Source organism: Rhinatrema bivittatum, chromosome 3 (assembly GCF_901001135.1).
Source record: "Rhinatrema bivittatum chromosome 3, aRhiBiv1.1, whole genome shotgun sequence".
In the NCBI taxonomy this organism is placed as follows: Eukaryota; Metazoa; Chordata; class Amphibia; order Gymnophiona; family Rhinatrematidae; genus Rhinatrema; species Rhinatrema bivittatum.
The window spans coordinates 411,265,860-411,293,208 of NC_042617.1; the positions used below are offsets into that span (position 1 = coordinate 411,265,860).

The 27,349-nt window shown below is 41.8% G+C and overlaps 1 protein-coding gene across 1 annotated transcript in view; it reads left to right on the forward strand.

Annotated features, from left to right (window-relative positions):
• DST (dystonin) overlaps nucleotides 1–27,349 on the forward strand; it is a 925,809-nt gene that overhangs the window by 444,096 nt on the left and 454,364 nt on the right. The window contains 11 exon segments of the mRNA XM_029595689.1: nucleotides 526–653; nucleotides 8,784–8,877; nucleotides 10,040–10,194; nucleotides 12,454–12,916; nucleotides 13,013–13,141; nucleotides 14,398–14,475; nucleotides 14,585–14,746; nucleotides 14,833–14,937; nucleotides 19,717–19,812; nucleotides 24,198–24,323; nucleotides 27,072–27,224. Of these exon segments, the coding sequence (XP_029451549.1) occupies nucleotides 526–653; nucleotides 8,784–8,877; nucleotides 10,040–10,194; nucleotides 12,454–12,916; nucleotides 13,013–13,141; nucleotides 14,398–14,475; nucleotides 14,585–14,746; nucleotides 14,833–14,937; nucleotides 19,717–19,812; nucleotides 24,198–24,323; nucleotides 27,072–27,224 (1,689 nt within the window).

Genomic DNA, 27,349 nt, shown 5'->3' on the forward strand with positions numbered 1-27,349 from the left:
TATATTGATTTATTCACTCCTTCACTTACTGCTGATTGGTGCATTCACTGTCACATGTCAGTGAAAAGGACCAGTCGGGAACAGCCCTGCCAGAGGGGTGGGGAGGGAGCTCTGGCCAGGCTGTTGTGGACGCACAGCCATGTCTCCTGGGCATCTGATGCAGAGCACTAGGGATGCACAAATTACCCATTGCCTGTCCCTTTTAGCGCAGCAGCTCATTTTCCTATTGTACCAATTGCCCAGGAGAGGTGGGTGTGCGCGCATTCAAAAAACATGCACCCAGTTTGGACACACTTTTTTTACGTGATGATATTGCATTGGCCTGTTTGAGTTGTACTTGAACTCTTTCCCTCTGTAGCGTGAGAGTGTGAAGTGATAAGCTAGAAGCTGAGCCTTGATTTTCACTGGCTCTTCCCACTACTGAATTCTAACCATACAGGCCTAGGGTTAACCTCCAGAAAGTGTTTTATCAGTTTGTATTGTATCTGTAAAATTTTGAACGATGATAACTTCCTTTTTCTAAAGGTTTGGATAGAGTTTGGGCGTCTCAGACTTCCTCAGGGCTACCATCCAAATGATATAGAGAAAGAATGGGGAAAGCTTATAATTGCCATGCTGGAAAGGGAGAAGACCTTAAGACCAGAAGTTGAGAGGTACGTAAATGAGGGCTTATACCTAGCTATTCATGTTGTTGTCATTGTCAGTATCATTTTAGTTTGAGAATATACAGTTTCACTGATCATTCATGGATGAGTTCAACTGTAATTATCAAATGTAGCAAATAGGAGTCTTAATGGTTAGAGAAGCAGGCTGTGAACCAAAGAAACCAAGGTTCAAATCCCAATAATGCTCCTTGTGACCTTGAGCAAATCTCTTCATCCTCCATTGCCTCAAGTACAAACTTAGGAGCTCATTCGCAAAGCCGCATTAGAGAAAACGCGAGGTATTTGAAATACCATGTATGAATCTGTCCCTGACACCGTGTGTATTTAAATGAGATGATTAACATGCAAATTCATACCAATGTGCTCATAAATACCTTAAACGATGCAAATCAATGTGGCTTTCTGAAAAAAATCACAAGCCATATTTGATTTGAAATTAGCTACAACTCAAGAGTTACAACTAGCTTTCCCTTGGAGCATCGGAACGTTAATGCATATTTTGATACTCCCGAGGCCCTGACTTAAAGGGGTCAATGGCCCCAATTAAGTCTCCTTCCCGGAAAGTAGCCACAGACCCCGTACCACACTAGGAGATGGCCATTGATCAAAAATTTAAAAAGATTAAAGTTTAAGTCAATGCTAGGCCCCTCCCCTTGAATCAAGAAATTCGGCCCCCGGAGGCTGGGACTTTCACCCCCAGGCCCCATTCTTTACTCACAAATGAATCCCTGGTGGTTCTGTGCAGGCCTGGCCCAGTAGCAACCATTTTTCAAAATGGTGCTGACAAAGGACCGGCTGATGCCATGTTTAAAAATGGCGGCCACTGGGCCTAAAGCCTACGGGGTGCTCCAGGCCACCACTGGACTACCAGGGAATCATTTACGATTAAGGATAGGGGCCTGAGGATTGTTGGTCCCAGGTGCCGGGGCTGGAGTTTTGATTGAAGGGGAGAGGTTGAGGGTGGGGCCTGGTGCCGTCTTTTACACTATTTTCTTTTTATTTCTGAGCAATAGCTGCCTCCAAGGGTGGCGGTGAGAGGGCGTTAGGGATGGAACAGGAAGTCTGTGCAGACCCCTCAGGTTTTTGGCTACTTTTAGTTGGGGGGGGGGGCGGGGACTTACACAGGGCCGTTGGCCCCTTTAAGCAATGGTAGCCCCACAGTTCCGGGGCAGCCGCTGTGTGTTGTAAAAGTGTATGTGTGGGGAGGTCATTTACCACCATGGGAGTCTCAAAGTGTCAGGGTTATTTACCATAGCTTTGTGACTCCCCTGCTTTTTTCCTTTGGGGAACAATACCTCGGCTTCGAGAATGAGCCCTTTAGATTGTAAGTCCTCTGTGGATAGGGAAATTCCTCTCGTACCTGAATGTAATACGCTTTGAAGTATTAATGAAAGGTGGAATATAAATTTAAAATAAATCAGTTAATAATAAGCAGTACTTTATTGCCCAACTTCAAACTCTGCACTTGTTTGACAGTGTGTCTTTAAGGAAGGTGCAGATGTTATATCATGAAAATACGACATCAATATTCATTCTGTGTCATGTAAAAATTATTGGTACTGATAGAGCACTGAGCAGTCATCCATGCAATGTGATACCTTGCTTGTAGATCATCTCCTTCTTGTGTCCATCCACCAACAACATATTTCTTTCCACTGGTGAGCACATTTCAGCTCTCTTGAATTGGCCCAAGCAAGATCCTGCAGTGTGCAGAGGCTGTCCTTAAGCAATGGTCTCAGGCATGGCAGAGTATTCTCATTTTGCCGTGACAGCTCTTTACCTGCCAGCTTGGGTACAGAAGCAGTTTAGGGCCTTCCAGGTTGTCCATTCTACCTTTGCTGCTTCAGGGTGCTGCTTAGCCACCATGATAGCCGTGCTTATCCCAGCAGCAAGGTCCCTAAGTTATGCCTGCCACATCTCCTCGTGGGCAGTTAGAGGTGTGGTGTTATCTGTTGTCCTGATAAAGTTCCTGCGTGAATGTCCAGAAGGTATCTCATGTCCTCTGTTTGCCACTTCTCCCCTGTTTGATTGACTATGACTTTTTGAATATATCTGGCTGTGCTTTTCCAATGAGGTATAAAGCTCTTAAGATCATTTAGTCTAATGCAGCCTGTGATAGTTTGGCAGCTGTTTTTATATGAATGTTTGGTGATCACTGCTTCTACATATTTGGTCTTGTTTTCCTTGTACTCCCTGCCAAGAAAAAGTGTGATGCAATAAGCTGTTGGTAGTTTAAAGAAAAGAAGAAGGAATGGGCCAATCTGATCAGTGATGGATCACAGGCATGGTTTGTTCTGATACTGTGAGCTTGCTGTATCATTGTTATAGTTCGGTTAAAATGAGACTCTTCACTGCAAGTTTTTATGCTGGCCCTGTGTATTTAGTTTGTAGATAGGCGTCATCAGATCATTAGACTATCATCTATTGGAAGCAACCAATTTTTCCTGATTTTGGGGCCAGTGTACTAAGCAGCATGAAAACTGTCCATTAATGGATGGTTTTAACATGGGCATTATCTCCTGCAAAATGCTACGTAAAATGCCCCATGTACTAATTAACATTAAATCTGGCGTTTTGTGTGATATAATGTTGATCCATTATTGCTGCAGATTGCTGCATGGCCCACTGAGAGCTGTGATATTCCCTGGACAAAGAACCAAGGCCTCCCTGGACTGTGCTGAGCCCCCATCCCAGACAGATGCTGTGCCCCTCCCCTCTGAGTCATTTGACGCCCCTATCCACCTCCACCCTCGCCCCCAGACCACTCACCTACCTCATCAGCAGCCGAGTTCTTATTTAAATGGACAGGAGAAATGGTGCCAGACAATCTCACAGGGTTTGAGAGAGGGGTCGGGCAGCCAAGCATGGCCTTACTGTGCTGTCAGCTAGAAGGAGACATCATAGCCCATAGTGAGCCCTGGGTTAATGCCAGGGGACTACTCCAGAACTTAACTACATTAACCCTACATGAACCTCACTTGAATATTCGTATGCTATGCAGCTAAATTAACATTTCTGTGGCAAAAGTCCACATTAATGCTAATGCGAGCTACTTGAAAAGTGCACTTTAGTGAATTGGTTTCTTTATGCTCCCTCTGGAAGGGAGGCTAGCGATCTAAGATAAGCTGAATTAGTAAAACAATACCACATCAGTGAAGTAAAAAAAAAAAAGCAAGACATGTCTTGCTTCTCACTTTTACCTCAGTCCATTAGCTCCTGGTCACTGAGGAGTAGTTTCCCTCATGACATTTTACTATCTTTCCTAGTTTCTGCCTGCTATATATCAGGAAGACCATAGTATTTATATGTTAAATCTGATCCCAGTTCCAGTAACCCTTGTTTGATGTAAGGCTTTCGTTTTATGCTCCCCTTGTTTCGATGTAAACCGATATGATATGTACTGTCTGCACATGAATGTTGGTATATAAAAGTTCAAAAGAAATAAATAAAAGAAACAAGTTTGAAGGTGGAGCAACCCAGACAATTTGATAGGGGAGTGGAGTCAGAGGCAAAGACAAGCTGAACTGAATTAAGTAGCATGGGAAAATGTCTCAGGAGCTGGCCCTCTGGCTTGGCCATAGCACTGTGATGCTGGAGACTTGAATTTAGGTCCCCTGTCTGGGACTGATAAGCTGTGGGCCTGTTTGTGACTACCCCTGCCAGCAGAAGAGTAGTGCTAAGAATTTCCTCTACAGCCCTTGGCTAGTGAGGGAAGTTGATTTGCCCAGACATGGTATTTAGGAAAGGGGATTTAAAAAGGGAGACAATCAGTGCTGAAAAGAATGAGGATGGTATCTGTCATCTTCCCAGTCCTCTCAGCCTGTAACCTTGTGGCAATCTTTGACTCCACTCTCTCTCTCCTTTTCTATATACATTCGAAACACTGTTAAAATGTGCCATTCCTTTCTCTATAACATCAATAAAATCCATCCCTTCCTTTCTGAACAGAACCCTTATCCATGGTTCACCTCCCGCTTAGACTACTGAAACCTGCTCCTCACAGGTCTCCGAGTGAATCATCTCTCTCCACTACAATCTATCCTAAATTCTGCTGTGTGCCTTATCTTTTACCAGTATTGCTACACCCATATAACCCCTCTTCTAAGTCACTACATTGGCTCCCTTTCTGTTTCTGCATAGAGTTCAAGCTACTCTTACTCATAAGAGCCTTCCCGCTGCAGCTCCTCACTACCTCTCTTCACTTAGTTCACCTTATGAATCCACTCACTGGGCAAGACACTCTTATCTATACCATTCCTCTCCACTGTCACCTCCTGACTCCACGCTTTCCACCTGGCTGCACCGTATGCTTGGAATAGGCTTCCTGAGCCGGTGCATCATGCTCCCTCTCTGGCCTTATTCAAATCTAGTCTAAAAACCCACCTTACATAAGAACATAAGATATGTCATGCTGGGTCAGACCAAGGGTCCATCAAGCCGAGCATGCTGTTTCCAACAGTGGCCAAGCCAGGTCACAGGTACCTGGCAAGTACCCAGGCAAACATTAAATAGATCCCAAGCTACTATTCTTTATTGATTAATAGCAGTTTATGGACTTCTCCTCTAGGGGCTTATCCACATCTTTATTAAATCCAGTTACACTAACTGCGGCAACCACATCTTCTGGCAATGAAATCCAGAGCTTAACTATGCGTTGAGAGAAAAAGAATTTTCTCCGATTTGTTTTAAATGAGCTACTTGCTAACTTCATGGATTGCCCCCTAGTCCTTCTGTTATCTGAGGGAGTATATAACCAATTTATATTAATCTGTTCAAGTCCTTTCATGATTTTGTTGACCTCTATCATATCCCCCCTCAGCCGCCTGTTTTCAGGCTGCTTTTAAATCTTACTCCTGATTATCCTGCTTACGCGCTTACTGATTTTAATCATTTTCTTAATAAATAGGAGGGCACAGGGCAGGTCCCCGGCAGCACTCACTTGACCTGGGGACAGGTATGGTCACCAGACACCTCCGTAACACGCTGAAGCTGCTGTAAGGCCATGCTTTGGGCAAACAGGTGATGTCATTGAAGGGGGGGAAGTAGTGGGCCAAGGGGGGGAGGTACCATTAGATGACTCACCTGAGAGATCACCATACACTGACGAGGCCCAGCCTTTAAATACCAGGGTTTACCAAGGAGATACCCCTTTTCCTGGTCAGCCAGCATTCCTGCCCACCTACCCAAGTCTCTCTCCTATTCCTGGAGTCACAATGTATATCAGTGAAGCAGATATAATAAAGGAAGGGGGGGGGGGAGTTAATTGTTGTTTAAACTTTGGTTAATGCAGTGTTATGGATGCTTGTATGGCAGTTATATAACATCATGCTTGGTAGTTGAAGAGTATTTTTATTTTTCGCCCTGTATAATATGTCGCAGCTTGGAGCAGGGTACTCGAGCCGGTGGGGCCGAATGATTAGATGATCCGGGTGGCTCCCTTGCTTGGTAACAAGTTGGGGAGGGGGTGGGGGGGTGGGGGGGATAAAGTATGGCCGTCTTGCTTGGATCATGGCAGATAGCGAGGTGTTGGTGACACGGGTGGTGTGTGAGGATTGATGAAATGGCTCGGGTACCTGGAGGAAGTCATTGTGATTATGTATGGGCAATAAAGCTGCGGCCTTGTATATCCAGTCATGCTCTCTGAATGTTATTGTGTTGAGATGGTGGCCAGCATAGGGGCATTCATACCATCACCCAGTGTTAATGAAATTCCCGAAGTCTCTTTTGCCCTGCACGTCTGCTTGTTGTTCTCGAAGTTCTATTTCTGTCTCTTTATTCCTTCTTCTCTTTTCAACATGCTCTCTTTTTCTCAGCTTCTCTTTTTGTCCCGTTTCATTTTCTTCGTAATGTATACTGCTATCTTGCAGTCCCTTCGCAGCCTGTTTCTTCCCCTTGCTGTCTCATTTTGTTCTCCTCTCTTGCCTTGCTGCTTCCTTTCCTCTTCTGTATCCCTCGCTGTGTCATTCACAAGCATTCCCCCCCCAACTCCCCCTTTCCCCCCTGCCCCTCTGCTGCTTGCTTCTTTCCTTCCATGCCGCCATTTTCCCTCTCCTATCTGTATTTAAGGAGTACTACTCATCTGGGGGGAGAAGGGAGTGGAGAGGATATGATACATTTGGAGAGAGAGAGAGCAGAGACTGAGTAAGCTAAGGATGAGGATGGAACAAAGACTGAGCTGGCTAAAGGTTGCAAGATAAGGGGGGCTGGTGGGAGCGGGAACTGGGTGAAGGAGGAACGGAAGATTACAGCAGGAGCTGGTGATGGCAGGAGGCAGGCAGACGGCAGCAGTTGAGATGAAACGACTGCAAAGGCAGCAGGTTGAACTAACGTTAGATGTTGACCTTGAACCTTCTAAGGTTTGCTCCATCTCTTTAGTGCTGTTAGTGCAGTGTGTACCCCTTTAGTGCTCTTCTTTCCTGAATGCTCTTTCCATTTGTCTTTCCCAAATCGGAAGATCTCTGAGCACTAATTACCAGGCTTTGGAGAAGGCAGCTTCTTGCTGGAGTGATCTATAAGAATGAGTAATTTAGGGCACTATGTATCAAAGCATGTTAACAGCATGGCTAATGCACCGTTCACTACAGAGCGTAAAGCCGTTAGGACTAATGGGCATTGTAAAATTTCCTGTTAACATGCAGTTAATTTGCAAACGCTTAACTATACCTCTAGGGGAGTAGTAACGTTTTTGCATTAATGTCTGCATTAACACAAATGTAGACATGAATGCAAACTGTACTCTATTTAAATGAGCCAATTGGCATACTTTTGCATTTTCTTTGCTCATTTACATATTCGACTTAGTGGTCTACGTTAATGGCTAAAAAACTACATTGGCATTAATGTAAATGTGTGGCGGTTTAACACGCAATTGGGTTTAATGCACAGCCTGAGAAATAGACCCCCTTGGTGTGCGTTGGGAATAAAATGGGGTGACATAGAACAGTGTTTCTCTAACCAGGTGGGTTTTCAGGATCTCCAGTGCACGCAAATCTATCTCATGCATATTTATCATAGGTATCCTGAAAATCCAACTGATTTGGTGTGCCTTCAGGAGAGGGTTGTGAAACGCAACGATAAAATTTGACCCAGTGTGTGATGTAAAGGTGCCCAAAATATGGTTTTTACAATTTACAAAGACAAAGGAGACTGAATGGTTGCAACTTGGTTTCCGTCATACTCACTAGGTTTACCACTTGTCCATGAAAGAAAGCCTCAGATCTTGTTTATAAAGGTTAGGAGCTGAGCTTAGTTATTGTGCGTGGATGCTTGCATTCCTGGGCAGTGGCTACATGGGGGAACTGAATTGCAAAAAACTGACAAATGAGCTGATGATTAACTTGAATGAGCACAGTACAGCTATTCACACAAGAATTTGGGCAGTTCCAAAATAGACTTGAATTGGTGTTTAGCTTGTTTGAAATTGAATACTGTTTAATTCAAAATACTTGGCGTATCTGTTTGTTTAGCGACGCCCATATCAACCTGATTAGTCCCTACTTGTAAAGTTTTCAGATTCGGGGAAGCAAAGCCAGACCTGAGCTGGCATACTTTACGTAGCTCGGGGCAAAAATCTTTTGAAGAGCTATCCGAATGTTATTGGCTGGACGCGGAGCATGCATGTTGAAGCCTATTTAAGAATGAACGCTGGAGGTTTCAACAGCCTGTAGGAAGCGTGTCATTCCTGGAAGCTGTACATTCTGCAAGCTTTTTATCTTTTTGATCATTTTTTTTGTCAGTTTACATGGCCAAAGAAGGGACAGTGCTATAAAAAAAAATGAACAGCTACAGTTATGGCTATAACAGCAATGAGTCTCTGCTTAGCAGCAGCACGCGCACCAGTACGCGCACAAGCGTTGGATCCAACGAGAACCTCCTTTCTGTTAATTGTGGCCCAAGGTTGATCAATTCGTGTATCAGCTTTGGCAGCGAATCATCGGGTGATTCTAGGTACATGGCATTGCTTGAGCGATACAAGATGTCAGATGCTAATTTTTTTTATTTTTATTTTTTTATTTTTTATAGTCACATCGCTGAAATTCAATAGGTTTGTGACATTCCTTATAGAAATGTGTTGTGCAAAGGGCATCTCTGAATGACACATATTTTGCTGCTTTTTAGGTTGGAAATGCTGCAGCAGATTGCAAACCGTGTCCAGCGGGATAGTCTGGGATGTGAAGATAAACTGATTCTGGCCAGGAATGCTCTGCAATCTGTAAGTGAGCTATTTTTGTACTTATTAGGCTTTCTGTTTGGGTGGTTAGTGGAGGGGTGGGGAGAAGAAGCAGAAGATTATTGTAATATACTTGTTTTAATACATGTAGGGAATTTTTTATATTTTGATATTTTTCTCATAAAAAGAGTGCTTATCTTTGTTGTTTGCTGTCCATTATTGATTGACAGCAAGTAACTGAAATTGGGATTTTTTAAAGCTTATTTGATATGCACAGTAAAACCTGAATGTGGCACTTCCACTGGTTATGTATTTGGTCCAAGAAAAGTTTTAACAATGTATGTAGGATTGCACAATTCAATTTAAAAGTTGAATTAATAACACAATAGGGTGTCTCGGTTTAAGTGGCAGGGGCTTTGGGGGAACACCATAATATCAGAGTATGAAATCACAGCCACCAAGGAATAAAGTGAAATTAATATCTAAACTGTGTGGGAAGTTGCCAGTGTTCAATTTTTTTCATAACATCTTCATTGGGATTTGATGAAAAAAATTAACATTGGAAAGCTTTCTATAAATTATAAATGTATTTATTTTGGGTTTTGCTTGGGTTTTGGGGGAGGTTTTTCCATTGTTTCAGCCAAGCTTTTCTCAGATAAATGTTTATTTTTTTTTTTTAATTCTGCAACTATTTTAATCTTCCCTTTTTTCTGGTACACTTCCTATAGTTTTTCATTTTTTTCCCATTCAGTACTGTCAGCATAATTTGCACAGATGTGAACAAAGAAAAGTTCACCCAGGAAGCTGCAGAGCCCTCACTCCCTGGAGGCACAGGCTGCCCAGAATTTATTAGCGTGCAAGTAGTACAGCATGCAGGCTCTGCCAGAGACAAATGATTTTAGCGCTTTTAAATGCCATGCTGGATTCCCGACGAGGCTAACTGCAAAACATCTGTGGGGGGTAATGTCGGCACACTTTGCGCGACAGCCTGCTGATGCTTGGTGACAGAATCAGAGTACACTGGCGCTCAGTAATCGTTCTGTTTTCAGTGGATTTGTTTCTGGTGGAGTTTGCATTCTGTGATAACTAGTTATGTTGTGATCGCCAGCTGGTCTTATATTTCAGGCTGGTTTTCTTTCTTTCCTTTAAAAGTGGGAATTTACAGGGGATGGTAGCTATTTATTTATACTGTTTTCAAATGCAGGATGCAAAGAGGTTGGAATCGGGACTGCAGTTCCAAAATGAAACAGAGATTGCAGGGTATCTGCTAGAATGTGAGAATCTTCTCCGTCAGCAAGTAGTCGATGTGCAAATGCTCCTGGATGGAAAGTACTATCAGTCAGAGCAGCTTGTGCAGAGGTATGGATGCATCTGTTGATGACTGGGACCAAGTTACACAATAGCACAATGAATACCTTTCAAACTAACGCCTCGAGTCAGATTAAAATGGTTATGAATTATTAGGCAAATGCGGTATTACTCTCATGACTGTTTGATTCTTCGTATTGCTTTTGCCAGACGTTTAATACTTGTGTAGTCAGTATGATATGATGCATGCATGTACAACTTCTTCTCTTGGGAAAATCTCGCTCATGACTGCTCCACCTAGAGCTGTAGTCTACGAGCAGAAGAGAAGGAACGAAGCAGAGCAGGGGAGCAGGAGCAGCAGAAATGTTATAACAGCACAGTGTCTGCTACAGAGCAAGCAATTGAAGGCAATTTTCTTTGCCCATAGTGCTACAGAAAGCATAGAACACAAAGTGGTCTGCGTAGTCATGCACTCAATACTAATAAATAAACGTGTATTGTTACGGTCATTTTTGTGATGGAAGGATGAACAGCACACTTACATACTGAGAAAAGCAAATAGCACTACATGTAAAAGGGGCTATGGTAGGTATAAGCTACTGTGCTTGTGGACCGGAGGCATGCAGGTTTAGCAAAGTACTACAGAGTGTATGGACGAGAGCTCTGCTTCAGTCTGTACTCTGCAAATTTGTCTTGTCCTTATTTCTTTGGGATATTAACTGGGAAACACTGAGCACTTTCAGGGTTCCAGAACCACTGCCACCTGCCTCTGTTGTGCTGTTGTGTCCTGCACCTGACAGCATGCAGAAACCTACCAAGTATGTAAAAGAGAGAAAGGTGCCACAGTTCCACAGACAGAGCATCTCAGTGGTACACTGTTTCCTCTATCTGAACACTTTAATAGAAATCTCGGGTAACTTGTATTTCTTCAGAAGCGGAAATGATTCTGCCTCTTCAGAACTGGAATGGTTCTCATTGTAAAGAAGGTCAAAGTTAAAATGTCCGTCTACCTCACCCTTTTTTTTTTTTTTTTAAAGAAAAGAGTAAAATTGTGCAAAACCAAATACACTCGTCTCTTTCTTTTGGAGATTTTTTGAAATATACTTTTGCAAGTCGAAAACCTGCCAGAAGAGGTAAACTATAGGCTGTGCATATGCTGCTGTTTGACTGTGAATACAGGGGTGTGCATAACATTTACTGGATCATTTATGTATTAGGGTTTCATAGATTTACATTTCACATGTATGTTTGTGGTTTGTGAGGAGTGACACAATTTGACAAGATATCAAGGAAGCACTGAGCCTGTTTTTCAATTCACATATGACATCTGCCTCAAGAAGCAGAAAAGGAAGGTAGACTGAATGCATACTTTATTTTTAAATATCTTTGAGGTCCATACTCTGTGCCTTTTGTCTGACCAAGTTCTTATTTAGCCAAACAAATGGCAGGATTTGAAAATCCCACCATGCTGATCGGCCCTGAGATAGCCAGATAATTGTTTATCCAGCTAAAAAGTTACCCGGCTAACTTGGGGGCAGGGCAGAGGTGTTCAGGGCGTGGAGCCAGCTATCCGGCTAAGTTAACCAGATAAACATTGATTTTCAGCGTTATCCAGCTAACATAGCTGGATAGGTTTAGGGCTGCCCCAGCGTTAGCTGTATGAACTTATCTTGCTAACTTTGAAATAACCTGGTATATTCAGTGTCAAGGGAACACTACTGAATATTCCAGCAAAGTTAGCCGGAGAAGTTTATCTGACTAAATTTGCTAGCCAACCGATGTCTGAATATGGACATCTGCGTTTAATGCCAAATCAGCATATTATAACTCTCTTAGATGTTATTTTTGTCTTTATTTTATCATTTTGTTTTAAAAACTGTAGAACGTTTTCCTAATGTAACTTGGACTACATTCTGTAGCTTCTATTCTGTGAAATTTGGAGATGTGCAGAGGAGTAAATCTACTCAGAGCAGAGCTGAATTTCTCCCGAGTTGGCCCAAGTTTCTTTATGCAGCAGGAGGAAAAAATGTCTCTTCTAGAATTCTGCTGATGAGGGTCCTGCCTTATCAAATCCTATGCTGAATACTATTCTGTATAATGACTTAATAAACTAAGAATAGTAAGGAATAGTAAGGAAAAATATTAAACAAACTCCTTCCTGTACCAGCAGCAGAACTGTACATGGTTACTTTTTATTCAGGGATCATAGCTGCAATTCATCTAGCACGAATGTAATATATAGCAAAATATTACCAGCAGTCTTTTGACAATAAGTCTTCTGATGATTCTGCAAATGTTATTTCTTTACAGGGTTGCAAAGCTTCGCGATGAGCTGATGGCCTTAAGGAGTGAATGCTCTTCCGTGTACAGCAAGGGCCGCACACTGTCAGCAGAGCAGACAAAGCTCATGATATCAGGAATAACACAAAGCTTAAACTCAGGATTTCAGCAGAACTTGAACCCTTCCTTAAACTCTGGGTCAGGCTTGAGTTTACCACCTTCCTTGACTCCATCCAGTTTAACTTCGGGCCTGTCACATGGTTTTACTCCAAGATTGACCTCTGTCATGACTCCAGCCTTTACGCCAAGCTACACACCGGGCTTAATACAGAACTATGTGACAGGAGTAGTCCCAAGTACGTTGCAGACTCTCAAGCTTATGCAGATCCGGAAACCCCTAATGAAGTCAGCCATTGCAGATCAGAATTTGACAGAAGAGGAAATCAATATAAAATTTGTTCAGGATCTTCTGAATTGGGTGGAAGAAATGCAGGTAAAATCTTGAGTTTAAACCGCACCTGGCCTGTGATTGATGATTTACTGTCCTGCCTGGAGATTTTTGGCCCAACCTTTCGTTGTTCCCCAAAAGGTGCAGCTTGATCGTGCTGAATGGGGCTCGGATTTGCCAAGTGTTGAAAGTCATCTAGAAGATCACAAAAATGTCTACCGAGCTGTTGAAGAATTTGAGTCCAGTCTTAAAGAAGCTAAAATTAGTGAGGTACGAAAATGTTGTCTCACTTTCTGAGAGTACTATTTTTCTGTTAATCATAAGGCAAAAGCTGAGCTTATCACAGTTCCCCTGCTCTTATAATAAAGCTGTAAACAACATTATTTGTTCCCTGTTTCTTAGCTAAATTTAAAAAAATGAAAGAGTTCAGACCTAAAGGTCTTATCATTGTTTTTGACCTAGCAGTTTTCTCCTGCTCCTTTGAACTTCCAGCTCAGTCAGAACCTTGTTTACGTGAACTAAGGTGCCATAAGCTTTCATTTGCAAAGCTCCACCCATGGTTTTTTACATTATTTTATCTCTTTCATCATCCAGCCCAACTATTGCTGCTACAATCCAAGGCATGGAGCCAGGTTCTTTCTGGAGTAGGGCCTGTGCGCTTATAAACCAGTCAGTAGTTATCACTGTTGCACAAGATTTGGGGCCATAAACACTGCCTCCTTAGGGTCTCCAGGCTTGGTTAGCTAAGAAGCAGGAACTGGTTCTAGGAACCGGACCCGGGGCTCCCAAATGGTAGCACTGCCCCCCCCCCCCCCCTGGCATCTTATTTTAAAGTCAGAATCATGTTAGCTTTCAGTTTTCTTTTTTTTTTTTTTGAGTGCCACCAACTTCCTGTTTTCTCTTTAAAGTTGTGTGCACATTTGCTTTCGGTTTTCATTAGAGGAGGAGTGGTCTTTGTAGACAGTTGGAACAGGAGCTAGGACAAATGGGTTCTAATCTGAGTGTGACAAGGTCATGTCACGATGAAGAAGAAAAATGTTTTTCCTAATTCCTTTGCCATGCATCTGAGTTTCCGTGCAGTGGAAACATCTGCTGTGACTCCCTCCGGGAAGAGACTGTCAGTAAACTTCTGGAGAGAGGCACTTTGGCTTCAGTCCTGTAAAATCCAGAAATGGGCAAAGCCCATGGATGGCAGCAAAAGAGTATGAGAAAGATATGACTACGATCTGAGCTGGCTCAAGTATCTTTTTTGCAGAATGATAAAAGATGTGGCAAGATGAACACATTTGGTCATTGACACGATCCAGGAATTGTTTTTATTTATTGTGGATTTAGCTTTTCATTGGTGCCTTTTGGATCCCGTATAAACCAAGCCATTGTTGTAAAGCTTTATTATTTTATTGTAAGAGCCCCTCCCGAAAGGGATTATGTATAGTTACTAGTGACTGTCAACAGATTAGTTTATATGCTGTAATTTGTAAAGATATAGCTGTTTTTAAATATTTTTTAAATTTTATTTTGTACAGATCCAAATGACCGGTGCTCATAAGCTCAGTTATTCAGAGAAATTGCGTAAACTAGAGAGTCAATATGCAAAACTCTTGGTAAGATCCTTTTCACATTTGCATTTTCAGCCTCTTTTATTAGTTTGCTACCGAAGTAGCAGGTTACAACACATTTAAAAACAAATATATATATTTTTTTCCTAAATAGAACTCCACCAGAAATCGTGAAAGATCTCTTGATACCCTTCACAGTTTTGTGTCCCGCGCAACCAGAGAACTCATCTGGCTGAATGAAAAAGAGGAGGAGGAGGTGGCGTATGACTGGAGTGAAAGAAATCCCAACATATCCCGCAAAAGGGAATACCATGCAGTAAGCAGCACTCCGATGTTTCACTGTGAAACCTGAAAGGAAGAGAAAACTGGTCATAAGCAAATGATCTTTTCGGCTTTTAACAGGATTTGATGAGAGAGCTTGATCAAAAAGAAGATGTGATGAGATCTGTGCAAGACATGGCAGAGCAACTTCTCCATGATAACCATCCTGCCAGGTTAACCATTGAGGTAGGTCCTGAGTTATTGTAAACCTAGAGGATCATGTGATTTGAAAAGCATTAGATCTGATGGTCAAAGTCCCTGCTACTTTATTACTATAGTGTTAAGAAGTAGATTCAAGAAACCTGATTTAGAAAAGTTGTTTTTTACCCATTGGTACAAAATGTATAGATGAAGCTGAAGGGGAGTCATGACTAGGAAGTGGAGACTCAAGTTGCAGCTCATTACAGTGATCTCTGGGTGTATGTAATATAGTGATCAGTCCTCAATCCAGGTATATTATTAATATGAAAACTGTTGGCTGAAATGTAGAAAGAGTAGCAGAGGGAGTTTAGAAATTATGCAATAACATAACATGGTAAGATAGTAAATGATGGCAGATAAAGACCAAAATGGTCCATCTAGCCTGCTCAGTTGAGGTTTGTCCATTTTGGGTAGATGCACGTATAATTTCCAATATGAAACTCAGCACGAACCTCCCTTTCCCCATGTATTTTACCTGACTTCTTAACTCTTAACTCTTTGCCTTCCATTGCTCTTCATATCTGTCCCAAGCTGGCCTAAATTGTGTTATAGTGATGTCCGCCACCACATCTGGTAGTAGCCCATTTCAGGTCATAATATCTTCAGCTTTGCTTTTTACAATACTTGAGCCAATACCCAAACATCATTCTGTGTTTTACTACATTTTGTAATAATCTCAAAAGCCATCAAGGTTAGTGAGGCTGTTGGAAAATACAATTTGGCCTTTCCATGCTCATTGAAATTTTGATTTTAATCAAGGTCCAGTCATGCAGAGCACCACAAATATTTGGAAGCCCAGGTGATATTTTACCACTGCTGTGTAGGGTTGTAACCGCCACTCTGTGCAGATTACCCACTACTTGCTTGGAGGCCTGATGCGATCATACCACTGCTATGTATGACTGCATCTGCTGCTCCTTGCATGTTACCCTCATGTGATCTTGGAGGCACAATGTAGTCATACCACTGCGGGTTTGGGCTGTAACTTCCACTCCATGCAAGTTACCTCAGTGATTAGTTACCATCCTCTTGCCACTAGGGATCTCCTATGTTTATACCACACTTCTTTGAATTCCATTACTATTCTTGTCTCTATCACTTCCTCCTGGAGGCCATTCAATTAGCATGGGCCACAAGTGACCGATTTTGTTGCTTGAGTTTGTAGTGGTCAGATGAAATCCTGCCCAAAATTCGGTTACTAGGCCAGCCAGAGTTATCAGTATGTTTTTAGTTTTGAGCCATACCAGAAGGCCAGGGAGCAGGCAAGAGGTAGTTGACGGTGAGATCTTTTTCCGTAAAAGGTGAATTTTTAAAGCCCTGCGTGTTCCAGTGCTGGGAGACATGCACACAACTTGGGCTGACGGGCACCAAACGGATTTTATAAGCCGCGTGTGTATCTCCCTCTACATCGCACACAAGTCAAACGTTTTTAAAAAAGGGCGGGTCGTGGGCAATGTCGGAGGAAGACCACGAGATGTGTGTGTAAAATGCTTGTGCACAGGCATGCGCTGTGGTCCCCTGCTGCATAATTTTACTGCTGCTTTGAATGGTGTGTAAGTAATAAAATAAACAAATCTAGGCTAGTCATGGTTTTAAGGCAAGCGGCTAACAGGAGGAAAGGGAGACTATTATAGGGGTTGGGACGTCTTATCTCTTAACTGGGGCGTTGGCGCGTGTCCCTTATAAAAATCCCCCCTTATGCAGTGGAAGCGCCATTTGCGCGCATTCATTTAAAATTGCGCGCACATGTATGCGCTTCCAGCCTATTTTATAACATGTGCGCATAAACACGCGTATGTTATAAAATGGACACGAGCTGGCAAACGTGCGCACGTGCGCCTGTGTCAAAGTTATCATCTAAGTGAGCAAGCAAGGAGAATAAAGTGCTGCGCTTGAATTCAAAGGATTCTGCTGCTTGTGTGTGAAATCTGCACCCTCAAAACAGGGAGACAACGGTTTCCAAAGCAACTTAGTACTTTAGAAATTGGTAAGCCACTCGGTCACTTCATTTGGTATTTCTTGGAGCTTGAATAGGTTTGGAGAGTGTAGGGTTCTTGGATCAAAATAAGACCTGCTCAGGTATGGAGAAAAAGAATTAAAAACAAAAAAGCAAGTAAAGAAGGCTCCTGACCTTCTTTTGTGCTTTTTAATGGGAGCTCATGCTTATTTCAGCCCCTGATAATACATGCAAACAAAACAAGGAAGAAAATGCAATGAGCCTAGTTACAATATATAACATTGTCTTAGGGCAGAAGTCCCTATATATAAAGTACATGTGGACGTCAGCCGTAATATCCAAAGCGGACTTACGTGCCTAAGTCTGATTTGAAAATTAGTGGGTATGTGCAAATCCTTGCACGGCATACATGCTCACATTTATATCTGTATGGGAGTAGTGTAAATGTTCACACATATATTTCCATGCATATTTTCAGTTTTAGAAAGCATGCTCATAATTTTTTTCTCCGCCTTAGCTCTGGTCAGGGACCCATCTTTTGAGTACGCATGAAAATATGAGTGAACTTGCTTCCACGCATACTTTTATGCTGTTGTCCCCTGGGGTAATTTTCAAAAGACCTGTATATGTGCATAAAATGATATTTTACGCGTGTACATGCTTCTGAAAATTCACGGTAGAGTATTTAATGATTGACTGCTTGGTTAATTGCTTGATAGAGGAGAAGTTGGAAACTGAGAAGTTCCGAGCAATATTTTTAGACTTATAAAGTCCCCAGGCTTGTTTGTTTGTAAAGTGAGGTGACTGGATTCCTATTAGAAACATGGCTGTATGACCTGTACATTAAAGAAGTTGTTTTGATATATTCTTTTAACAAAATAGGTCTGGTTTCTTGTTTGTTCAAATCCTCTGTCATTCTGAATTTTTGTATATATATTACCTCTGTCATTATCTCATTTTTCCTAAATAATTCCTGTATTTTATATTTCCTTTGGGTAAAGATATAGATAGATCTGTTTAACCGGCAGAAGATCAGTACATGAAAAGCTAGTAATGATTCAGAACTTGCATGAGGATACTGTTAAATGTGCGAGATATATTGTCTGAGGTGTTTGCTATATTTTTCCAGTCTTCTCCCAAATTCAGTGGCTGCAGACTCAGACATCTCCTGTGGTTATGTACAGTATTGACTGCTCAGAATAACTTTGCTGTCAGCTGATTGGCCAGCTCGTGTTTCTAGGATATACAGCCCAGAAAAGCAGCCAATGTGCAGTCACATAGAAGGCTGAAAATATTGGAATAACAATAATCATTCTTACAATTTGCAAATTTAAGGAGCCTCTGCTTTGAGGTTGACATTTCAACAGAGAGAAATGGTGCCCCCTGCTGACAGGAAAATTGAGCTCTGCCACTGTAATATAATTACCAGGATATGGAAGTGTTTTAGAAAACCGCTGTAAAAAGATGTATACATTGCTGTCAATGTAAAGAAATGAAAAACTCCTATCAGTGCTGCAAGAAAGAGTAAAATGTGTAAGAAATCTTTTCCAGATGTTCTTCTAGTAAGGCACAAAACAGTTTAGATAAAATGCCATACTGCAATGTGCATTGAGGGCTTTATATTACATATATGCTATTTTTACAGTAGAACTATATGTTGGGGACATTTCCAGTTTTTAATTGTGGTTTTGAGTTTCATAGTAATAATTTCTTGTGCTCTAAATATTTTGATATTCTGCCCCCCCGCACCTTCCCCTCCCTTCCCCTATCTAACCCGCCCCCCAGCCCTATCTAAAACCCCCTCCTAACCTTTATTGTAGAAGTTATGCCTGCTGGCTCTCCAGCCCCTGGCACAGGCCGCTGTGCTGGAGGACTCGGGACCGCCCCCCGGACCGCCCTGAACCTCTGCCACGCCCCCAGACCACCCCCTGACCCCTGGACCCGCCCCTGGACTGCCACCACGCCCCCGGACTGCTCCCTTCCCGCCCCTTTTTCAAAGCCCTGGGACATCCACGCCTCCTGGGGCTTGCGTGCGCTGCCGAGCCTATGCAAGATAGGCTCGGTGCGCGCAGGGGCAGGCAGGGGCACCTTTATGGGGGTTACGCACGTAACCCTTTGAAAATCTGCCCCTGAGACTGGACTGTGCACCGCTGATAACATTTCAGTTTAGAAAAACATCCACAGCTAAAGAAATCATAATCTGTTGCTGTATAGTAGTGACATGGTCCAAATCGATTTCACTTTAATGCAACAATTAAATGTGGACTGAAGAATAACAGTCTAGGGTCAGAATATTAATCCCTCTGAGGATACAATACAATACAATACCATTTGTATTTATATTCTGCCCTTCAAAAGAGAACTCAGAATGATTCACAACATAGTAACATACAATAAAATAACAACATAGCAAAGTATTACAAAATATCAACAAATAAAAAAGCTGCTTGTGAGGTTTATTGCAGATGGTGATCATAGATCACAATAATTAGAGTGCTGGAAATGGGAGAGAAATGGGTAAGACTCTGATATGATCAGGAACTCTTACCTTCTCCTCCTCTGCTTCAGTTTTTGAAGGCTATTATCATCTAGCATCTTGTAACCCCTAGCTGTGGGAAAAAACCCTGGATATGATTATAATGTTTTAGTCCTATTTAGCAATAACATGCATGAAACCCATACATCATATATAAACAATTCCAAAATACTGATGTTCTTGTTTCTGTGCTTCACAATTAGTATGTAATATAATAATCATCATCGCTATCATACCACCACCGCCATCATTATATTTGCCTTTGTTTCAGGCCTATAGAGCTGCCATGCAGACTCAGTGGAGTTGGATCTTACAGCTCTGCCATTGTGTGGAACAGCATTTGCGAGAGAATTCTGCGTATTTTGAGGTAACTGAAGGAGCTTCTTATTATCCAAATGGTGTTGTATTCATTGCGTGTTCACCATATACTCTGATCATGATGGCTGGTAATTAGGCAGAAAAGAGATTTCAATAAATAAATAAATAAATTGTCCTCTGGTTCGGTGTGCAATTTTAACAGGCTTATGTCTAAAGTAGTTGTCCGCTGTTTTGTCATAAAGGCGCTGAATTTGTAGCCTCGTTGGGATTTTGTGCTTGCCTGTACTTTATGCAAACTGCTGTTAGTGTTACGACCTGAGGGGTTGATGTGCTGCTCTTGTGAAGAAGACAAACTCGCTGGCAGCATCAGATTTAGCCAATAAGATTCCATTTTTCTACCCATCGCCACCAGCAGTACTCTGTATTTATCCATTGTACAAACGTTGCTTGCATGGTTTTGTTTCAGGTTATTATTGGTGAGTGGTAGAATTAAGCAGGCAGTCTTCAGAGCTCTCTCTGCCTTTACAGTACCACTCACTTACCTTTTCTTTCACATTTATGAAGGGCCATGTGGTAAAGATGTCTAATTGAAGGAGGCCTGAAATTCTAATTTGGACTGTACTTTTGGAGTTTTCGATTTCTCCAAATATTTGTTTATGAAATGCTATAGAAAGGCAGTGTGCATGTCCTAATGACTCAATTTAATTTATATTCCACTTTTCAACACTTCATCACTTAGAATGGCAGTAGATTTTTTTTTTAAATGTAGATATTCTTAGTGAAAATGAATTAAATTATGTATTGGAGCTTGTACTCTACATATTTGAAAAAGCTGTGTTTGCCTGTTTGTCTATCTGGGTATCCAGATAATTAAAAATCTAAAGCCAACTACTTTTATTAAGTGCCAGAGAAATGCAAACATAAAATAGTTCACATACATTCATTCCTCTTGCTTTTGCACCCCTAATTTTCAGGTCTTCAATGTATTTTTTAGGGGAGGGGAGAGGGTTGGAAACCTAGCAATAAAGGTCAACAAACAGTTTTCAGGTTTGTCCACCGTACTGAACTAACTTAACACTTTTGGCAGCACTGCCCGCGTCCCTTTTACCTGCGGCCACTTTCCCTTTGAAAATTGCCAAAAAGCAAAAGTTCTAGGTGCCATGGTGGTGGTTCTGGATGCTGTCATTCACTCTCAAACACCCTTCCATTTTCAGTTCAGAGGGTATGCCCTTAGGAAAGAGGTCTCCATGAGTTGTAGAAGCAAAGCCAGCAGTCCAGTCATGGTGTTCATCAAAAAATGTTTACTTCAACTTAAAAGAACAGAATCCAGGCCAAAATGGAAAAAAAAAATCATTAACATAAAAAGAATAACAACTCCTAGGGCTGCATGATTATGTGTACACAGTGCTACGCCTCTTAACTCTTCTCCAGTGATCTGAATCAATGTCCACTAGACCCTCCCCTTGAAGGGTGGGAAAATTCTAGTCTCTGAAAATGCTAAGCAGGAGGTACTTCAAAATTGGGTACAAAACGTCTTCTAAGCCAGTAGTTTGTCCCCACTGTTAACTGGTTGCAGAGGCAAAGTAACTGAAAATCCAGCTCTTCCAGCATGGGTGTACTGGCCCTCCTGCTGGGACCCGGTCAGGATCACAAAGAAATCTCACTCTATCCACAGAACTCTTCAATTGGTGAACTGTGAGGCCTAACTGGGACTAAACTTCCAAAAAACACCTTCCTTGGCTCTAAACACAACAGCAGCTCAAACAAGATGATCTCCCCGCCACTAGGCAATCTCATCCAGTATACATGTACCCATCTCAATTGCAGGTCCCAAACTCTGGAATACTCTACCGCAAAATTTAAGATTACAACCTGACTTGAAAAAATTCAGGAAGGAGTTAAAAACATGGTGTTTCCAGCAGGCGTTTAAGGTTAATCTACAAGGCAATGACTAAGAGATTGTTGAGTCACTATTTTCTCTATATTTTATTTTCTTACTGATTTTTAGTAATGAGCGTAATTTTATTTTAGTCCTATTTATTTTATTATGATGTTTTATGTAATTTTATTCTACTGTTACTTTTATGTTTTTATTTGGTTTTTAGTTATTACGTACGCCGTAGTGATAGAAACATGTTTCTGTACAACGGTATAGAAGAATTGTACAAATAAATAAATTCCCAAAATACTGTCACAAGAGAAATGTTTAGGGCTGAATTTTAAAAGCGTTGCTTGCGCTAAAAAGGCCATATATATATATATATATATATATGTGTGAATATCTGGGCCGCGCGCAAGCGACACATATTTTAAAAGCTGGAAATTATGAACGTATATACATGAGTGTGAGTAAAATAAAAAAATAAAGGGGGTGAAGATGGGGGGGGGGGGCATGGGCTTTCTGGGGCGGGGCCAAGAGTAATGTACATAACTCCTTATTTTAAAACTGGAGGCCACGGCACATGCCGGCTTGATAACCATGTAACTTTACTGCAGATCTCTCATTTTGGGGCTTACACGAAAGGGTGAGGGATCAGGGTCAACGGGGGGGGCGGTGCAGGATGAAGAAGCAGAAGGGTCTGGATGACCTCGAGGTAGACTGGGCAAACCGGTGGACTAATTAGAAAAACTCAGAATGTCCCTTGTGCAAGCGTGTTTTAAAATCCACTTATATACGTGCATGAAAGCCAGCAAAGTCCAATGGAAGGTACACGAAATAGGTATGCTCGAGTAGCCTCTTAAAATTAGGAGCATACCTATGCGCGCTAGACGTATTTTAAAACTTGCATGCATAAATGCATGCATGAGTTAAATTTTCCGCATATGTTTGCTCATGCGCCCATAAGCACGTATTTTTAAATTAACCTGTCCCTGAGGGTTGCAAAGCCACCGTCACATGTGCATCTCAAAAAGTTGCCTGGATAAAGACTTTGAACATGACCCTAAGGCCTAGAATTTTCATTCCGAGGACAGAAAAGGGGCGGGGGAGCGGTAGTGTGCCCCCGGCTGCATCGTGGCGGTGCATTTCTCCTATCTCCTCCATAGCGCCCCTGCAAAAGGTGTAGGTATTTCCGGCACTACTGCTGGCGATAATGAATAAAATATTATTATTGCCCGCAGCGCAACCGAGCCCAAAACTTTTTTAAAATCCCGCCCAAAACCCTCCTTTCCCTCATTTAAATTTTATCATCGCGATGCAGTTGTTATCACGTGCGTTAGGGCATTATCGCACACGATAAGGCCTTAACGCATGTGATAATGGCCCATCGTATTTTGAAAAATGACTCTGTAAGTTAGGCTTTTTGCAGCCAAACTGAGGAGCCTAAGGTTTCAACTGAAAATTCACTTAAATGAAAGAACATAGAAAGTAACATTTTAAATTTAGATCTGCTGTTTAGTTTCCTAGCTATGGGCTCCTAAGTTGGGTGCCTGGTGCTGAAAATCAGTGCGAATTACCTTACTTTTTCCCCTACCCTAACTCTGCCCATAGCTACCCACTTTTTATGCTCCTATATTTAGGGACCTAGTCTAACTAGGAGCCTAAGTTCAGGAACTCAGCCAATTTTTAAACAGCCAATTTGAGAGCCTAGCTCCCAAAGTTAGGCACCTAAGTCCTTTGAATATTGACTTCAAGAAGGCCAATGCAATATGGACGCACTAAAAATGTGCATCCAAACTGGGCACAAGTTTTTTAATGTGTGCACAATCACCTCTCCTGGGTACCTAATACAATAAGTAAATGATCTGCCATGCTGAAAAGGACGCGCTAGGGATAAATTGTGCGTCCCTAGTGCGTCCGTGGCATTTGGTGCCCAGGAGACACGGCTGGGCGTGGGTTAGGGAAACAGATGCTCAATTTATGAGCGTATGTTTTATCCTGCAGGAGCTAATTTAACAGCACAATACGCACACACAGTATACACGGCCCGGAGCGTGTATATTGTGCACCCAGAAATATTTTTTTTTATGTCAAGACTTTTTTTTTTTATGCAGAAAAGCAGTTTTTTTTGTTTTTAAGTTGGGCCCTTGAGGCACGAGAAGACTTTATGCCTGCTCTGGGGCAAGCGTAAAATTTAACAGTTTAAAAAGTGTGCCTCGAGTGCACGGAGTTTTTTTTGCAGCATAGGGTAATAGCTAATAGCCTCATCTACTTGGAATTTACATGTGCTGAGTGCTATTAGGCAAGCGCGAGTTTGGACGCACATTTTGGACGCGCTGATTCCCTTACTGCATTGGGGTTATGGACGCGAGTCAAAAACATGTATCCAAATGCTCATTAACCTGTGTGCTGGGCTGGGCACACTTTATTGCATCGGCCCCTTTGTGTTTCAGATTGTTTGATCATTTTGCAGTTGTCTTATGTTCTTGGGATTGAGTGTTCCCTTTTAGTATCCTGATTTTTTTTTAACTACTGAATTGTTCATCTCTTACTAGTTCTTCAATGATACCAAAGAATCCATGGATTACTTAAAGAATTTGAAGGATACCATACAGAGAAAGTATAGCTGTGATAGGTCCAGCAGTCTGCATAAACTGGAGGACCTGGTCCAGGATTCTATGGTAAGAACTTGTCCTTTAAAATTACAAGAGCTGTTAAAATGAAAATCCAGTTTAAACATTTTAGATTTTATGTTAGGGATGTGCATGGCCCAAAATTTTGTTTTTTCATTTTTCATGGGGTTTATTTTGTTTGTATTTCATTTTCATGTCTTATATTTGTTTTGTTTTTTATTTTTATTCATTTTCAGCAAAGTCCTGCAAAATATTGTGCACTATTTACCATACTTTGCTGCAAATAAATAAAACTAAAATTTTCATTTTTAGGGGACCCAATTTATTTAATTTGATTCAAACTTAAAACAGACTCATTCAACTCGTTTTCCATTTTTGTTTCAAATGAATGCATACTCCTCATTATGATTGCAGTTAGCAACTAATAACAGGTGAGAACAATCAGTAGATTAAATCTGTATTGCCTACTTAAATGTTTTAAGCATTTTATTATATGTGGTGGTTGGAATGTTTTCCAAAACTCTTTATTGTCATAGTGAAAAATAATTTCAGTGTTTTTATTGATGATACTTTGCTAACTAACATGTTTACAGTTAATAATTAAAAGATGGCTAATTAGATTTGAGACACCAAAAATTAATTTTTCTTCACAGATATAACTGGTTTAGTAGATTTCATCTAAGTGAGATTTTTATCAGATAATATGAGAAGGAGGAGGAGATTGAGATTATTCATTAGATTCCTGAAAAATCAGCCAGAAAAAGACATAAAAGCTACTGGTATAAAAGAGAACTTGAAGCTGACACACCTTCGTTCGCCTCCCATGCTTCTGAGTGTGAGCAAGGTGTATACCTTGGTGCAGTACTTGGTACCTCATCTGGAGCTATCCAAAAGCCGTCCTCAAGCACACAGTTCCTTTCAACATAGCATACTTGTACTTTCTGAGGATGAATGCACCTTGGAGGCAAATCTGGTTGATAATCCTGCTTTCTCTGCACTTAGAGCCAGATGTTTAAAAAAAAATTTTTTTAAAACCCTAGAAACAAAATGAGAAAAAAAAACCTTTTAGCACCTCTGGCTCATAGTCAGTTCTGAGCAGGGTTAGCAGACGACTTAGCGAGGTACATACTAAAGTTTGATAAATTTGCCTAGCTCACCTGCACCAAAAAAGCAAATAAAACAGGCTAAAAAATGTTCAATTTTATTTTGCTTTTGGAGACAAGGCGAGAGGGCAGGAGAGGTACAGGGTCTGCTTATATCGTCTTACATCACCCCCCCGGACCCCAAGTCCTTCTGCAGGTCAACTCCGTGTGACCAATGTTACTTGCAGTCCTGATCTATGCATTTGTGGGTCCTACCTATCCCTTATATGGCAGTAAGGGTCTGTCGAGCATCTTTCTGCCCCATCTCCTCCTTTTGAAGGAGGAAGGGTTAGGGGCTCACAAACCTCCTTTTCTCTTTGTCTACCAGCTAAGATATGGGAACCTGACAGGTCTCTGGATCTTCTTCATCCTCCCTGCTAGGCCAAATCTCCTACCAGGGAGAAAGGGAGGGGGGGTGCAGGGGCGGAACCAGAGGACTGACAGGTCCCCACTGCCCCCCTGCTTCTTATAAGGAAGAGGGCAGGGAAGGGAGGAGCTGTGTATGCTCTCATCACCCTGCTGGCGTGCCATTGGAAGAAGGCTTGGGAGCCTTGCAGGACCCACAATGGGCCTGCTGGTGCTCCAGGAGGAAGACCGGCTAGCGCATGGTGTCACGTACATTTTTATTACCAGCATTCAACTAGCAGTAAAAAGCAGAAGAAAAGCGTTATAAGTTTTTGCATTCAGCTATATTATAGTTTACTACATTGCTTGTGAATAATTATATGAATATTTTGCATTTAAATTATTTCAATTTATTAACATGCATTGAGCATTTATTTGAAAGGAAATGACCAGTGCTTTTTTTTTTCCTGAACACACATGCAGGGCTCTTATTGGGATAGAATGGGAAAGGGCTCCACTCCCTGCAACTGGCCACAGAGCCTATGAAATGACAGCATTGCAAATATTACATTCAACCTTAGAACACCAGTACACCTCCTACTGGGAAAACAGAACAAGCCAGACTGCTACAGATCACTATACAGATACTAAACACTAGTAGAATACCTTATCTTGATCACACATATGGAATAAAAGGTGCCAGTACTGAGTACCAGAACGTACTCCTGAAAAAAAAAAAAAAAAGCCCTGGAAATGACAATAAAGACCAAGGGTCAGACCAAGGATCCATCAAGCCCAGCATCCTGTTTCCAACAGTGGCCAATCCAGGCCACAAGTACCTGGATAGTACCCAAAAACTAAGTCTATCCCACGCTACTGATGCCAGTAATAGCAGTGTCTATTCTCTAAGTCAGCTTTAGTAAATATGGTACCCCTATTTCACCTAGAACAGCTTTTGTATTTCTGGTTTCCCTAAGGGAAAGCAGGTATACGAAACCTTGTGTGTAGTGTTTGTAAAACCAGGATGGACTCTGCCTGTCCTGACATGGTGTCATCTCACAGCCCTGCTTGTGGAACAGGAGAGGGATTACAGCCTGAAAAGCCATCAGTGGATGATATCATTTGCACAGATTCCCAGAAAACATTACTGTATTTAAGAAGATTTTAAACAGGCATGGAAAGCATGTGCTAGGTCCTTTGGCTTGAAGTTCAGCATTTTCATGTGCCGGCAGTGCTGCCTTAAAGCAACCAAGTAGTACTCAGTTGCCCGTCTCTTTTCCTTTTTAATTTTGGTGCCTGAATCTTCTAGGAAGAGAAGGAACAGCTCTTGCAGTATAAGAGCACAGTCGCAGGTCTTGTGGGGCGAGCCAAGGCAATAATTCAGCTGAAGCCAAGGAATCCCGACAGTCCACTGAAAGCCTCCATCCCCATTAGAGCCATCTGTGACTACAAACAAATTGAGGTAAAATGATTTTTGTTTCTTAAAAGGCTGCCGCAAAGGTGAGAGCGCTGTAAAGATTCATTAGCTTGACTTGTTCCATGGGTAGACTGACGGCAGTTTATGGCTGACATCGGGGTAAACGGCAG